The 14,935-nt window shown below is 38.7% G+C and overlaps 1 protein-coding gene across 1 annotated transcript; it reads left to right on the top strand.

Annotated features, from left to right (window-relative positions):
• The first annotated feature begins 2,280 nt into the window (after positions 1–2,280).
• ccr10 (chemokine (C-C motif) receptor 10) lies at positions 2,281–7,141 on the top strand. The gene is made up of 2 exons (XM_085361067.1): positions 2,281–2,305; positions 6,015–7,141. Exons 1-2 carry the CDS (start codon positions 2,281–2,283, stop codon positions 7,139–7,141), a joined length of 1,152 nt encoding a protein of 383 aa, XP_085217193.1.
• The last annotated feature ends 7,794 nt before the right edge of the window (positions 7,142–14,935 follow it).

The raw sequence follows: 14,935 nt of genomic DNA, 5'->3' as shown, positions 1-14,935 counted from the left end.
TGTTAGTGCTTTCATGACTAAAATCTGAAATATTAGGTTGAACATGAAACTTCAACACAAAGTTTGAATATGAAACTTCTGGTGGTTCTGAAACCACTTGAAGTAACAACTTTCAAAAAACAAAACGTAATTGCAAATTTGTATTTTGGGCATGTTGATTGTCTTTACATTTAATATAAATTTAAAATGTAAATTTTGTTTTAGGAAGAGGTGCAGAGAAATATATTTTGTCTTAAACAACTTTTGGAAAACATGAAAGGCAGACTGAAGACTGATGAGTCAAAGCCCGAGAATTGAAAAGTCGTTTGCATACAACATACTTTAAACATACTCTGCTATCATGTATCGAAATAAGATACAAAAGATTTAACACTAGAACATGCTGAAGAGTCATGTAGCATAAGCTAAATTCTAGCTAGCTGGCTAAAACTTTCGTTTTTGCTAATATTATTAGTAGCAAAATTCTAAACAATTGCAAATGCTTATTGGACAGCTTCTCATATTATTTTACCAGCTGATGTGGTCCATGATAATTTATATTAAATGGTATATAACAAAGAAGCAAAGATGTAACCTTTAAAGTGAGGTAAATTTATGTGGCGTATTTGGCTAATGGGTTGTTAATTGCAGGTCATTATCCAATGAGAATGAGGTAGTTGTGTTAGGAAAAGCAAATGAGCTTTTCGAAACTATGAACAGTCATTTGGAAATTACAGTGATCTTTGAAGAAAAGTAGACTAGTTCCCAGTGAATATTGATTATAACTTTTGCTTGGAATAATTGCTGATTATTCCAGCAATTATTAGATCAGCTAGCTGTAACTTGGCTATGCAGCATTCATCAGGTCTAATCACTTTGTACTCGGGGATAAAGCAGGGGCATTTCCAGAGCAGGTAGCAGTGCCACGTACGTTTTTAGGCCTCGGTCACGTAGGCCTAAAACCCTCCTGCAACCACCAGTACTGAGGGGGGAAAGGGTATTCCCTGAATAGTTATGAGTGGTTGCGGGAGGTTGCTAATGTCAAACAAAGAGGCATACAGTGCTGTCCTGAGAACCTCCTTACAATTACTTTAGTCACCTACAGGTTGCTGGGATCATCAGTATGGAAGATGCTAACTTGTCTATAAACGCTTGCAAACTACTCATCAAGCTGCAGTGAAAAGTGGGACGCAAACCAGAAATGAAACATTTTTTCCTTTCACAGTAAACTCTATACCTTTGTTAATGTTTTGGTTTTGGTAAGAAGGCAAAACTTTTACAGTAATCAGTATTTATGTCTGATGAAATTTCTAAAACCCCCAGTTTTGTTTTTGGTCATCTTCCTTTACCACCTCGTCGACAACCAATGCTCTTGGTATAACCTATATATATATATATATATAGCAGTCGATGTACAACGTACATAACATCATCCAACATGCACGGAGTCTTGTGGCTCATCACTTTTTTAGCTGACTGACAGTTGATCTCATGTCTTAAGGTGTCAATAATAACGGTTCTGTGGTGGTTACACAGAGAACCTTTGGTCTCACGAGGGATGACTCTGAGTTTGGTTTGAGAAAAAATGCTTGACTGAGTTCACAAGTTGAGAGACTTATGTGGCCAGGGTCCTCAAATGATCATAAACTCTCGAAACGAAGCAGGCAGAGGTTATGAACTGGTCCTGGCACCAGTATGCAGTCACGCCCCAAGATGTGGTTTGTTACGTTTGACCTGCCAGTTGAACCTACAGCAAAATGCATTGTAATATTCAATCTATAACAAGAACAAAGACAAATTTTGGGAAATAACCTGTATCTAAAAAGGCCAATTCACATTATTTTTTTCTCTACTAACCTACTATCAGGATGATTCAACATGATCATACACAGATTTTCAAAACAGAAGCTTCATTGAGCTTTTATATATTTTATTTTAATTTAGAGCTGAATGAGCATTTATTGAAATAAGCTGCATATATAAGTGAATAAAAGAGAACAGAAAGAAGCCACAGCATGCTAGGGAGTCGACTTTGTATGAGAGAACAAAGCACTGATAGGCAAAACCCATTCTAATGATTTATCTTGATTGCACTGTTTTAATAAAGCCAAGGTACCATAAAGATCTATGTGAATCATCACAGTCGGTTCACATCCTCCTGAGGAAACAAACAGCTGGGGTACGGCGAGGTCAGCAAAACACAGAGTGTGTTTCATTGGTTAAGGTTTACCCCAAAGGCGTGTTTTTAAACATGAGAGTTTCACTGATCTCTCCAACTGCCACAGGAGGAGCACCAAGGACATGCTCAACACCTCTAATAGTACAGGTAAGGGCTCTAAGACACGTAACTATAAAAAAAAAAAAGCAAAATGTAAGCTAAAAGACAATGCTTTCACATGTTTTGATGTGCAGATGCATATATGTAACAGTAACTTTACAAAGAACCAAATTTAGTGATTTTAATCAGTTTGCTGTGAAAAATCCACCAAGTTGAAATGTCTGGGAGTGTGGTTGTGGTTCATAACAAATCTGCAGCCACATATGACTCATAATCACTTGATTTGTGAAAACTATACCAAAGGTATGACTACCAAATTGTCAGAATTATTTCTCCCTAACCATAGAAGTGACTGTAAATTGTAAAGCATAAGCTGGGGGTTTACTCCGTCACAATGCTATTAGAAAGATGTATGCTTCAGTTAAAAATATAGTATTCTTATTTGCTACACTGATGATAAAAATATGAAACTGGCTCTTGAAAGCTGCAGGCCGACATGAAAATGTGTGAAATATACCAACGCCTGCCTACTCAAATAAAGCATTTTTGAGTTTGGTGGGGTTGTTCTCACTTTCAGGTTGATTGTAAGAGGAGGTAAAAGTTTCCTGATATTGTGACGTAAGGCACAGTATTCTGTTGTTGTTAATAAAGATTAAAAATAATAATTTTAGTGCAAAACATATTTAGAGTTCAAACTGAATCAGGGAAAAATCCATGACCAATATAAATGTCTTGTTTTTTAAAATGCAAAGTGCAACAGCAAGAAAAATTTTTCAGTTTGTTTAAAATCCACCCAAAAAATAATTATTCTTCTCTAAATATTTCATGACAAACCATTTGTAGACAAATAGCTGTAGCAGCGGCACAAATGCTGCACATCCTTTGCGGATAAAAGTATATCCGTGTTGAACATTGCATTGTTTTTAAAAATTTATAAACAAGAATTTGATAAGCCTTAAAACCAAAAAGAAAAAAACCCCAATTTTTTGTTTTACTTTTTAATTTAACATTAAAGTTTAGGAACGTTGCCCATAATTCTTTTTATTTAGACGTGAAGTCTTCATCGCCTCATCAACATAAAGAAAATCAGTAGCAAATTGAAAAAGCAGCAAAAAGTACTGCTGTGTTATATCTGGTGCTTCCATGACTAAAATCTGAAATAAAGGGATGAATTTAACGCCTCTAATGTGCCAAGAAACCCACATCCCAATGTTTACAAAACAGTCTTTTGGATGTCCAAGTTCTTCAGATTTTAGTCTTTTAAATTGAATCAAAATTTTAAACCATAAATGTTGTGATATATATAATTTGTCTTTTATGCATTTACAGAGTAAGCCCACTACTGAGAAAAGAATTAGCTCAAAGGCAGATTGAAGGCTGACGTGTCAAAGTCAGAGAAGACGAACAATCAGTGGCACGCAAAGTGCTGTTATGAGTGTTAACCCAGGCATTGAAATGCACAGTAATGTTTTGTATATTTTATAATATTTATAAAATGCTGTCTTATATAAACACATACGTAGAATATGAATTAGCATGGACCAGGAATATATCCAAGTCCGCTCCTTTGTCCATCGTTAGAGAGCGATATTTAAAGTAAGCAGCTTGCAAACCTTACTTTTAGCGGTCAGTGCTGTTAAACGCTTTAATTTACGAGTATTACTAGATTATGTTTTTAAGTAGTTAAATGCGGAAAAAACACATCTACTAGAACAAATTAGTGTGCAGAAAGGGGAAAGTTTTTCTTATTTTATTAAATTACACATGACAAGGTTATTAATGCAGGCTTTTTCTTTCAACCCTGACCCTGTATGAACTAGAGAGAGCTAATATTGCTAACAAATTATAGTGTTCTGTATGTCAGACATCTCCATTCGCCCAGACGTTTCTAATAAGGGAGATTTTCTGTTAAGTATTGCACATGACTTACATTATTTCGAGTATTGAAAACTTTACTCCCATCCTGACTGATTCCACATTTAACTGCAACCCTCACCTAACTCACACTTTAAGAGCAGAAAATCACACTGGCACCAAACCCTCTGACACAAGCCCGTCTACACGTTTTCCTTTTCCTCTTACCTTAATGTGTATCCCCACCATCAAACCGACAAGTTAAGAGAAGAAACAGGATTGCTGTAATAAACTTAACATTGTGAGCAGCCTGTTCAAACAAGCACATCGCTGAAGATGAAATGATAAAAAGGTGATTGTGGAAACTGTCTATAAAGGCTGTTAGCACGCGACACTGACTGATCTGTAAACCTTAAGCTACCCACGATTTCCCCTGTACCAACGACCTGATGCCAGTGTCACGCAACATGCTACGAAATGACTAAAATATCACAGCCGCCTAGTCAGACTGAAGAGCTTTGCTGCAGATCTCTCACTTTCAACCTGATTGTAAAGGGGTTGGTATTTCCTGATATCGTGACGTGCAGGGCAAAACATTGCTCAAAATCAGCCCCGGCTTCATGTAAAAGGAGCACTGCAGTTTTTGAACAATAATAAGTACTCACGCAAGCTGGTCTTTCTGTGGCATTTTGGAGAAGTACAGAATGACTCAAGACATTCATTACAGACATGTCAAAACAGCAGGAAGTTTTTCATATGCAGTCTATTTGCCCACAACTGACTGCTTTAACTTTATGTTGTAAATAAAATGCAGAAGGCAAAGTCTGTTCAGGAAAATTTCAGGTCCAATCTTTAGTTATATGTTGCCGTTGCACTCAACTCCATGCTTGCTTACTCTTTATTAAAGCTTAATATCATGGCCTGAAATGACATGGCCCTGCAGCTGTTGGGGTGTTATCAGTGAATAGTTGAGATGTGCCCTCTACTATATGAAAGGAAACACAACTCATAATGGGGGGAGTTTTTCAAGCAGCACATTGTCGTTAGCTGCTTCACAAGAGGGTCCTGGATCCATAAGAGGACATGCTTGGGCAGGTTTTCTCCTGAAACTCTGTCTTAGCCCAGCACCCTCATGCAAAAAAGATTAGAAATCTTCTTTGCATGAGTTTCACTTCCTGCTTAGATAAATGTTAATAAATGTTGCAGTGGTGCAGCTACAAATAATAGAGGGAGGAGACAAAAACCACAAGTCAGAGCAGCTGTTTAGTAACCAGCTTTCTGGTTGTAGTTTGTGTACATAATTACTGACAAGAGTAAGCAGAATAACTCACTTGATGAACAAACATTTAGAAATTGAATGCATACAGGCTATAAGAACAGCAGCGACTACAGGAATCAACATATGACCGTAAATTTCCTGTAATATCAGGAAATAAGCTAATGTACTGAAGGGCCTTTTGGAAAGACCCAATCAATAGTATACATGTCTGCTGACCATGTCCCTCAAGTACCGACTTTGAATTTATGACCCAAACATGTCCTTATTAATCTGTCATAATAAGTGTCAGTCTTACAATCACAAACCAATCCTGACCTGGTGGTGGCCACAGAGTGTGTCTGAGCCCAGTTTATTCCAATCTGTTTGCTAGTTTTCAAGTTGATTTACTGAAAGGCAAAAAATGTCAGCCTCTTGTTGCTCCAAGAGCAGATGTGGGCAATTATTTTTTCCCTAGGGACCGCATGTGATACTGGGATACTTTAGGCTTAAATGATACAGTTAGCCCCAAATTACATGTGAAAGTTAAAGTGCCCACAGTGTAGGGGAAATGCTGAGGATCACCAATAGTATTTATTTATTTATTTTAATAATTCTTTGACTTACAAGTTTTATTTTCTCCAACAGCAATGCCTGACTTTACTACAGAATATGACTTCTTGAATATAAGTAATGACTCATATTCCGAAGATTATCCTGACAATGAAGACTGGTGTGAAGCTGATGAGCACCAGGCGGACGTCATCAAAACCTTCCAAGCTTGCGCTTTCACCGCCATCTTCCTGCTTGGCGTTGCAGGAAACTCCCTGGTGATCGCCACCTTTGCTCTCTACCGCCGCTTTCGACTTCGTTCCATGACCGATGTCTTCCTGTTCCACCTGGCGCTGGCTGACCTCCTCCTGCTCCTCACACTCCCATTGCAGGCCATTGACACTCACAAGGGTTGGATTTTCTCCTATCATCTCTGCAAGATCATGCGTGCAACCTACGCCATCAACACATACAGCGGGCTGCTGCTACTGGCATGCATCAGTGTCGACCGCTACATGGTAGTAGCACGAGCGCAGGAAATGCTCAGGCTGCGCAGCCAAATCCTAACAGCTGGGAAGCTCACTGCCGTGGGGGTATGGCTTGTTGCAGTGGCTCTAAGCATCCCTGAAATCTGCTTCTCAGGGGTTTCAAACAGCTTCTCTGGGAATTCAAGCAACAAAACTGAAGCGTACTGTGTCATGCAAGTAAGTGGTCAAATAAGACTGGTTCCCAGTGGCGTGATCATCACCATCTTCTGCCTGTCCCTCGCCATTATGGTGGCAAGCTACACTTCGATTGCTCGAGTGCTGTGGGAAGGGCACGCACATCGGCGAGGGAAGCAATGGCAACGGCAGCGTACACTGAAGCTGATGGTTGCCCTGGTGCTGGTTTTTCTGGTATTCCAGCTGCCGTACACTGCGGTGCTGTGTCGCAAAATGTTTGGCCCGTTCTGTGGTCTGATGTTGGAGTACATCACCTGCACGCTGGCGTACACCCGCTGTTGCCTCAACCCTATCCTCTACGCCCTGGTAGGCGTGCGTTTCCGTCAGGACGTGTTGAGGCTTATCTACGATTCAGGCTGCCCATATCGCAATCTGGTCGTGCCACAGACGGTGAACTCCACATCAATCTCCGCCTCCTCACCTGCTCTCACCGTGCTTTCGGCATGCTCTCCAACATCTCCCGATGGTCCCGTTGCCTTCAAGTTTTCGGAAACCAAATAAACTCTGAGTGGACGATGAACTGCTTTGCATATATTGTATTATGTTGTATTTTTTATATTTCGTACAGCTGTTATGAAGAACCAAAAATTTAAATAAACATTATTAGAAATGGAACATCTTATATTCAGTTGTTGGTAACTTGTTGGTAAGTCAAGCTGAATGGGTCACCCCATGAAAAATCAATACGTTTGTCCTACCTGACCCCTTTAGCTCTATATAGATATATATTAGGGGTGCAACAATACTCGTATCGATATTGAACCGTTCGATACAGTGCTTTCGGTTCGGAACGCATGTGTATCGAACAATTTTTTTTATTTATTTTATCAACTTTTCTTCTGACGATGCTGTCTGTGTTGAGTGCTCAGTGAATCTGCGTTCGACTACTCCGCCCGCCTAGGCTACACTGTCGAGTGCAGATCCACTGAGCGCAGCGCAAGCTAGCAAGACAGAAGCTAAGCTCGTTGTAACATGGCAACTGCCTCAACGCTACCCGAAATTGAGCCTCCCCCACCCTCATTCAGATCTGGCGTTTGGAACTATCTTGGTTTTCATGTGAAGCATGACCCTGATGGTAAGCGCGTCATGGACAAAAGTAAAACAGTATGTATCTCAATTGGTGGGAACTAGTGCGTTAGCGCAGTTAGCTTGTTGACGCCGCACGCACAGGGCGATCCGCCGTAACTCGTTAACGGAGATTTGCTGCGTTATGGCGTTAATGTCATTTTAACGAGATTAACGCTGACAGCACTAGTGGGAACACAACAAATATGACTGCACATTTACGCCGACATCATCCTAGTGCAAAGACAAGTGGAAGCAGACAAAAACAACAAGCACGCATGCTACAAACTTTACCCGAGTCCTTTAGACAGCCGTTAGCACATGATTCTCCTTATGGGGACCTGATATGTTTAATATTCTGCTGAGAATATAGCCCAGAAGAAGCGTATAGTATAGCTTTTATTTTGTAAAGAGACATTTCTCTGTAATAAACTCTCTTTTCCAAAGATGAGTGATTCCACCATCAGATAGATTTTTAAATTATTATTATTTTGCTGTTTCAGCATCATTAAATTCAAAAACTACTTTTGAGTTAAATATATATTTATAATTTTAATAAATGACAAATTAAAAAGGCATGAACATTTTTTTCTATCGAAAAAATATCGAACCGTGACACCAAAGTATCGAACTGAACCGTGAATTTTGTGTATCGTTGCACCCCTAATATATATATATATATATATATATATAAATTATTTTTATTTTATTTTTTGCTTTTTCAGTGTCATTTCAAACCTAACAAACTTCATGTAATTCTAGAAGATTAACCCTGCACCAAAAAATAGGTAAAAAGGAGCTCTTTCATGTAACACCTTGTCACATCCAACCACCTATCCCAGATATGACCAGTGATGGCGCTGTTCCTTAAAAAAAGTAACATATTCCACATGACTTTTTTTTCCATTTTGTTGAGTAACGCCGAACGTTATTTATTACTCATTGGAAAATTGATTATTTCATTCATTACACTACTCTGCATTACGTTTGTGTTGACCCGTAACATGATCTGAATGTATTGTCACATAATTACCAGTAAACTTTAAGCTACAGCTCCACCAACCAACCCAAATCCCTATCCTTTTTTTTTTTTTTTTTCAAATCCCTATCCTGATGACGACACACATTATGTATGAACACACAACTGACAACACAAAGTGGCAGTGAAAGCCTGAAGAGACTTCAAAGCTACGATCTTACAAACCTGATGTGTCATCAGTGAAGATCAGGATCCAGCCGTAAGCATTAGGAGGGCCAGCATCGCCAAAGCATTCATAGCATGAAGACAATGTTTGAAAAAAGGTTACTGTACAAAAACGCAGCTTATTTGAAGATAGACCACAGCTTAGTTATATGTGCTGTTATTCACCGCAGTATACAACGGGGTGACTGACAAGACTGTCAAATGTTTGTATGTAAATATCCGATGTTCTTACTTCATTCTTAATGTGACTCTGTAGCCCAATTATTCTTGCTTTATTTTGTTTGTTTGTTTTGTATAAATTACAATAAAGTTTCATTTTAATTTTGTAGATATTTGCCTTAAGACTTGCTTTTTGTTTGAATCAACGCCTTACGGTATATTTTAAGAGCTATAGCAGATCTATAAAAAAAACCAAAACCTTTCAGAAAGGGGTTGAAACAGCCAGTGAAACCTTTGAACACATTTTGTCTCTTGAATTATTTTAGTGTGTTTGATTTACCCAACAAAAGCATGTAACTAGCAGGATTAAATAATCTGCATTAACAGACTCCGAGGCAGAGGAACTAGTTGAAGACAGTTTGGTTAACTTTTAGCAGAACTACATTACCCAGCATAAACAGAGTTTCTAATTTAACTCACACTCTCTACACTTCTGGTTTCACTGGGAGTTCTCACAAGATAGTCCAAAATGAATGAAGCTGTTGTCTAAAATGTTACATTTAGGGCATTAACTGTATATTTTCTTTCATTAAAATTTCATGTTGCTTTTGATTTAAGGGGTTGACACAACAGATTTCTATGGGTTTTATGAGTGTCAGCTATTTTAAAATAACTTTTTTGAGAATATTTACCTTTTAGATTAGGTTTAATTACACAGACCTTCCTTTTACTTTGGCCTTCAAACCAGAATATTTATATTTGCAGGTCTTATTGAATAAATTCAATAGAATTAGGACAGTAAGAGATAATACATTTTGCCAATAAGAAATATAGAGATGCATGTTTTTGGAGAAATTTTAAAAAACTTAAGAAAGCTCATTTGTGAGTAGGAATGCAAAAGATCTCACTGGTTCTATCAGCTTTTCTCTTCCTGCAGAATTCAGAGCTGACTGGATTTGGCTGACCTTTAGTCTTGTTTCACTCTTTGGTGACACAATAAATCCTCAGAGCTTAGAGGAGTGTTAAGTTTCCAGTCATAAAATTACTCAGAGATTGGTTGAGTGTCAGTTGAACCATTCACAGAAATGAACACCAACCCCCCTCTCATTATCCGGCTCTACAGACTCATCATTAGTACGGCTCGTCTGCCATGACTGGTTGGGAGCTAGAGAAAGGGAAGAGACATGAAAAAGAGAGCATAGGCAGCGACTGATGAAGAGACAGAGAACACAAACAAGCCAAAGTGGTATACATACACATGGGGAGTGAAAATAATAATGAATTGCCATAGTTAAGTTAGAAGTAATGAATGCATGAACTAGTTTTTGAGTATCACCCTGCAATAGAATGCTTCCAATTTTAGAGACAGTGCACGGATGAAGTAAAGCAGTGCTACATATTTGTTTAATATCTGCATTGGAGGACATGTCTTCATCAAAAATGACACCAAGATTCTTCACAGTGTTACTGGAGGCCAACGTAATACTATCCAGGATGGCTATCTGGTTGGCTGGAACGTTTATATGACTTTTAGGACCAAATATAATATTCTCAGTTTTGTCATTATTTAGTCATTCAGGTCTTTGTCTCTGAGACATGCCTGTGTCATGTGACTTCATGGACAGAAATAACTCATCATCTGCAAAGCAATGAATATCTATGGAGTATTTTCTAATAATGTAAACAGAGTTGGTGCTTGCACAGATGATTCAAACCACTGCAGCACATTTCCTTTAATAGCAGCTTGCAACAGTCAAGCTCTGTATGACATTGTTGTGATCGGCAGTGTCGGAAGCTGCAACGAGGTCTAGCAGAACAATCAGACATGAGACGCTATAAGATTAGTTGTAACCTTCAGTAGTGCCGTCTCTGTGCTATGATGGATTGTGAAACCTGACTGAAACTCTTCAAATAGACTGAGGTCTGTTTTCTTTCACCACTGACAAATACGGAGGCTTTTTTGTAGAGCAACAAACTATTTTTCTGGGCCAAAAAACATCTCTTATACTAGTGCAATATCATTTCTACTCCAGCTTTAAGACGTGCATTTGTGAGTTATACCCCGGAGTCAGGCACTTCTGATTTATTTTTTATTTTTTTGTAGAGGAGCCACAATATCTAAAGTTGTACGTACTGCTCTGCAGTAATCTCGTAGTGGGAGTAGGATTTAGGTACCTGCATGTGTTGGCACTGAAAATGATAAAGAGGGAAGGTTTTTTTACAGCACTTTCAGAAATACATATAGCGTACTACAGTTCTTTGAGCTAAAATGAAATGTTATTGAGAAATGGTTTTCAATGTTATTTTCCATGTCACATGTCAGGACAAAATCCACAGTGTGACTAAAGCTGCGAGTGGGCTCATTTACACGCCAGCTGAGTCTAAATCATAAATAAAAACCTGGTGTTGAGTTTGTTTTTTTCAGTCTCTACATGAATGTTAAAATCAGCTACTGTCATTTTTTCTCTGAACTGAGCACAGATAAAGATCAGACAGAAATCAGACTGGAAACTCTGCGTAAGGGCCAGCTGTGACGATAGACGACAACAAATAGAACTGGGTCCTATTTTTCCATTTTAAGACGAAGAGTCAGTCAAATAAATCAAAACCTTGTCTGAGTCTACAGTGAATTAATAAGCTGGAACGTAAAATTGTTGCTATTGCTCCTCTTGTACCTGTGCTTCAAGGATTTTTTCTAGCATTTTCTTTTTGTTTTAGGTGGACTGGGAGCAGACAGCCTCTGGGGTTTGAAGTAACCGTCATCAATCTATTGGAATAAATAACGTTTTGAATTTGCGATCTATGCCTGTTGTAAGTGGTGATTAGACTGGAGCAAAATATCTGGCAGTGGTTCACTTTTCCTTCCACTTTTCCTCTTGCCTGGCTGCTCCATATTCCATTTATTTCCCAGCATACCCACTATCTCTTCCCTGCACATGTCCAAATCATCCCAGCCTCGCCTCTCAAACCTCTTCTTATCGAAGCCTCTGGGAAGAAAGGCTTTTCGGACTTCTCTAACCACATTGTTGCTGTCACTCATGCTGAGTCCTACTGATTGAAAAATCTATTTTGCAAACCTTGGTCTTAACATTTTTCACAAGACTTTTTAGTCACTTAGTTTTCTGCTAGCTCACTGGATAATGAGAGGTTAATCACAAGCACACTCAGACACACCCCTGCTACTGACTGAAGTGACGACTAATGTGATAGATAAAGCAAAATATTCTAAACCACGTTCGCAACAGTATGTTTTAGACCAAAAGAGCTCTTCAGTCATGCAAACACGAACTTTTCATAGTTGAAGGAAAGGAGAGTATTGCTAAATATACAATGATAAAAATTATTTCTTGCAGGTGGTTTCCTCCTAGCTGTTGCTTTCTCTCTTATAGTAAATGGGCTGATGTCACCAGGCACACACACAGGGTCAAGTTTCTGTAATTCCAAACAGCTTTATCTTGATTTCTATCAAGGCCTTCACAGACTTAAGCACAGCCACTGGTTGAGTAACGTTAACCTCAAAGTCAGCCTTCGATGGGGATTTTTTTTATCTACCAAAGAGAGGCAAGTTTACAGCGTTGATCTGAATAAACCAGATTCTGTACCCACAGCACAAGTAATATAAGTACACACACACATGTTACAGTGGCTATCATCAAAGCTCGCTGAGGCTCTGTTTTAGTCACAGAAACTGCAGGCATATTTGCAACTGTCTCTCATTCTCTCTCCACATCACGCTGCAGTTAGACAGGTTTACCTTTTTCATGCATTCCTCTCATCTATATGTGCCTACACACGTTTTTCTTTTATAACCTGCGGTACCAGCATGTTTTTCAGAGAGAGGTTTGGTGGTTTTCGCTGCTCCCCAAACATGTTAAAGCTGCAACTTGTGAAGCTGCTCAGCTCTGGTGATAACAAAAACAGGAACATCCCAAACAGGAAAGTCACAGTCTGACGCAAGAGCAGCCACACAGGTCTGAAATTTCACACAGCTTTGGATGACAAGATGAAAGAATGCAGAAGTAAGTTTAATTGTTGAGGAGGATAAAACTGAGATTATTGTACTTGACCTTGAAATTTAGTATCTAAGCAGATACTTGCTCGAATTCAAAATCCTGCTCCTCACAAACAAGGTCTTGAAATATCAGGCTCAAGACCTCATACACTGAACACCTTCACTTTCAGACTGTAGGCTTACTTGTTCCTAGAGTATTTAAAAGTAGAATGGGAGGCAGAGCCTTCAGTTTTCAGGCCCCTCTTCTGTGGAACCATCTTCCAGTTTGGATTCAGGAGACAGACACTATCTCTACTTTCAAGTGTTTCTTTTTCAGTCACCTTCTTCACTCACTATGTGTTTATACACCTCTCTGCATGTAATTCTTAATTATTATTAAAGACACAGCATGTCTTTGTCCTGTCGTGTGACAAGAACCGGTCACAGCAGATGAGGCTTCTTCTAGAGGTTTCTTCCTGTTAAAAAGGAGTTTTTCCTTCCCACTGTCGTCAAAGCAATTGCTCAAATTGAATTAAAACACTTTTTGACATTCTTTTTCAAGTTTGCATGATTAATAGGTCAGTTTTAACAAACAAACAAAAATCGTTTCTCTGCAAACGGCTGGACTGAAGATGAGTGAAAAAGTATTCAATGTTTCTCAAGACCACATTTTGAAAAATTACAAAATTACCAGCTGCTTGGAAGCAAAACCCAAGACTTGCATTATACTGTTTGAAGCTGTGTGACGCAGGTTTAAGATCCCATGCAATAAATACGTAAACCCCCCATCAGCTGTTAGACCTGAAGACGTCTTCACATTAGAGGTAATCATTGAGATTCAGAAATGACTGAGTAATATAAGTTGAATAAGCTTAGATTGTATTTTATCGACATGCAAAACAAGCAGATTTCAGAAAACTACAGGATGTTATCATGCTTACATTAGGCCCTCTTAGATTTTCTATTACAAGAATTTCCATCTACACACAACACGTAGGTGACATTTCAATAAAACAGGAGCATATTAATCCTCTCATAAGTTGTTGCACCATAATCCCGCTAAAGTCAGTCTAAAGTGCTCTGTGTGACAGAAGTCGATTTGTATCAGCTACCAGTGTGAAACTTTCCTGAAGTCAGTTTCATGGCTTAGATAATTCGTATCTGATCAAACAACACATTTAGCAGTGGCCAAAACGGAAAGTTGAAAAATTGCCTTCGGTCCTCGGTTTTCTGTGGTTTGACAAGAATCCCATGTCATCATTAGTCCCAGTGGCCACAGTACAAGAAAAAAGCAGCGTGGTCACCGGAGTTGTTTATCACCCTTCAGCAGGCGGCTGGAGTCACTTCAGTTTTGAAATGTCTAACCACACACTCATTTGCAACACATGAGAAAGAAGAAACAGAAGGTCATAAAATATCTTCTGTTTTTCAGTTAGTTTTTTTTTTTTCTTTCAAGCAACCGCAGAATGCGTTCATGCTGATCGTTTCCACGCAATTAAACAAAAGCCTGAACTATGGGCGAGCGAGCTGAGAGGTGAATTTCATTTTCTAAAATGCATTTTTTATTTCAGTGCAAATTTGTACATAACGCACGCACATTTTCCAGATGTGCGTGCCGATCAGATACATGCTTATGAATCAGGTTATCAATGTGTTTCTGTAATCTCACACAAAAACATGGATGATGTTGTTATAGTAGGATTAGGACTTTTACTTGGAGACTAAATACTTCAAAAAAATCTATTTGGAATAAAGCAGTGTTTACATTTTTGTGTAGTGCCACATCTGTATGAGGAGCATGTGCATGAGCCTGAAATGTTTTCACCACTGTTTTTATTTCTGCTCAAACACTCTGATGTCCTGTGGTCCCCGTTGT

This window comes from Diplotaxodon limnothrissa, linkage group LG8 (assembly GCF_057381915.1).
Source record: "Diplotaxodon limnothrissa isolate DT_005_m linkage group LG8, D_limnothrissa_male_GT1.1, whole genome shotgun sequence".
NCBI lineage: Eukaryota > Metazoa > Chordata > Actinopteri > Cichliformes > Cichlidae > Diplotaxodon > Diplotaxodon limnothrissa.
This window is presented reverse-complemented; position numbering and strand designations above follow the sequence as displayed.

What these genes read in the sequence shown, in the direction of transcription:
- ccr10 (XM_085361067.1), top strand. Translation starts at nt 2,281, where the DNA reads ATGCTCAACACCTCTAATAGTACAG. An exon ending in CAACACCTCTAATAGTACAG is followed by an intron (nt 2,306 to 6,014) that starts GTAAGGGCTCTA and finishes TTTCTCCAACAG; the next exon opens with CAATGCCTGACTTTACTACA.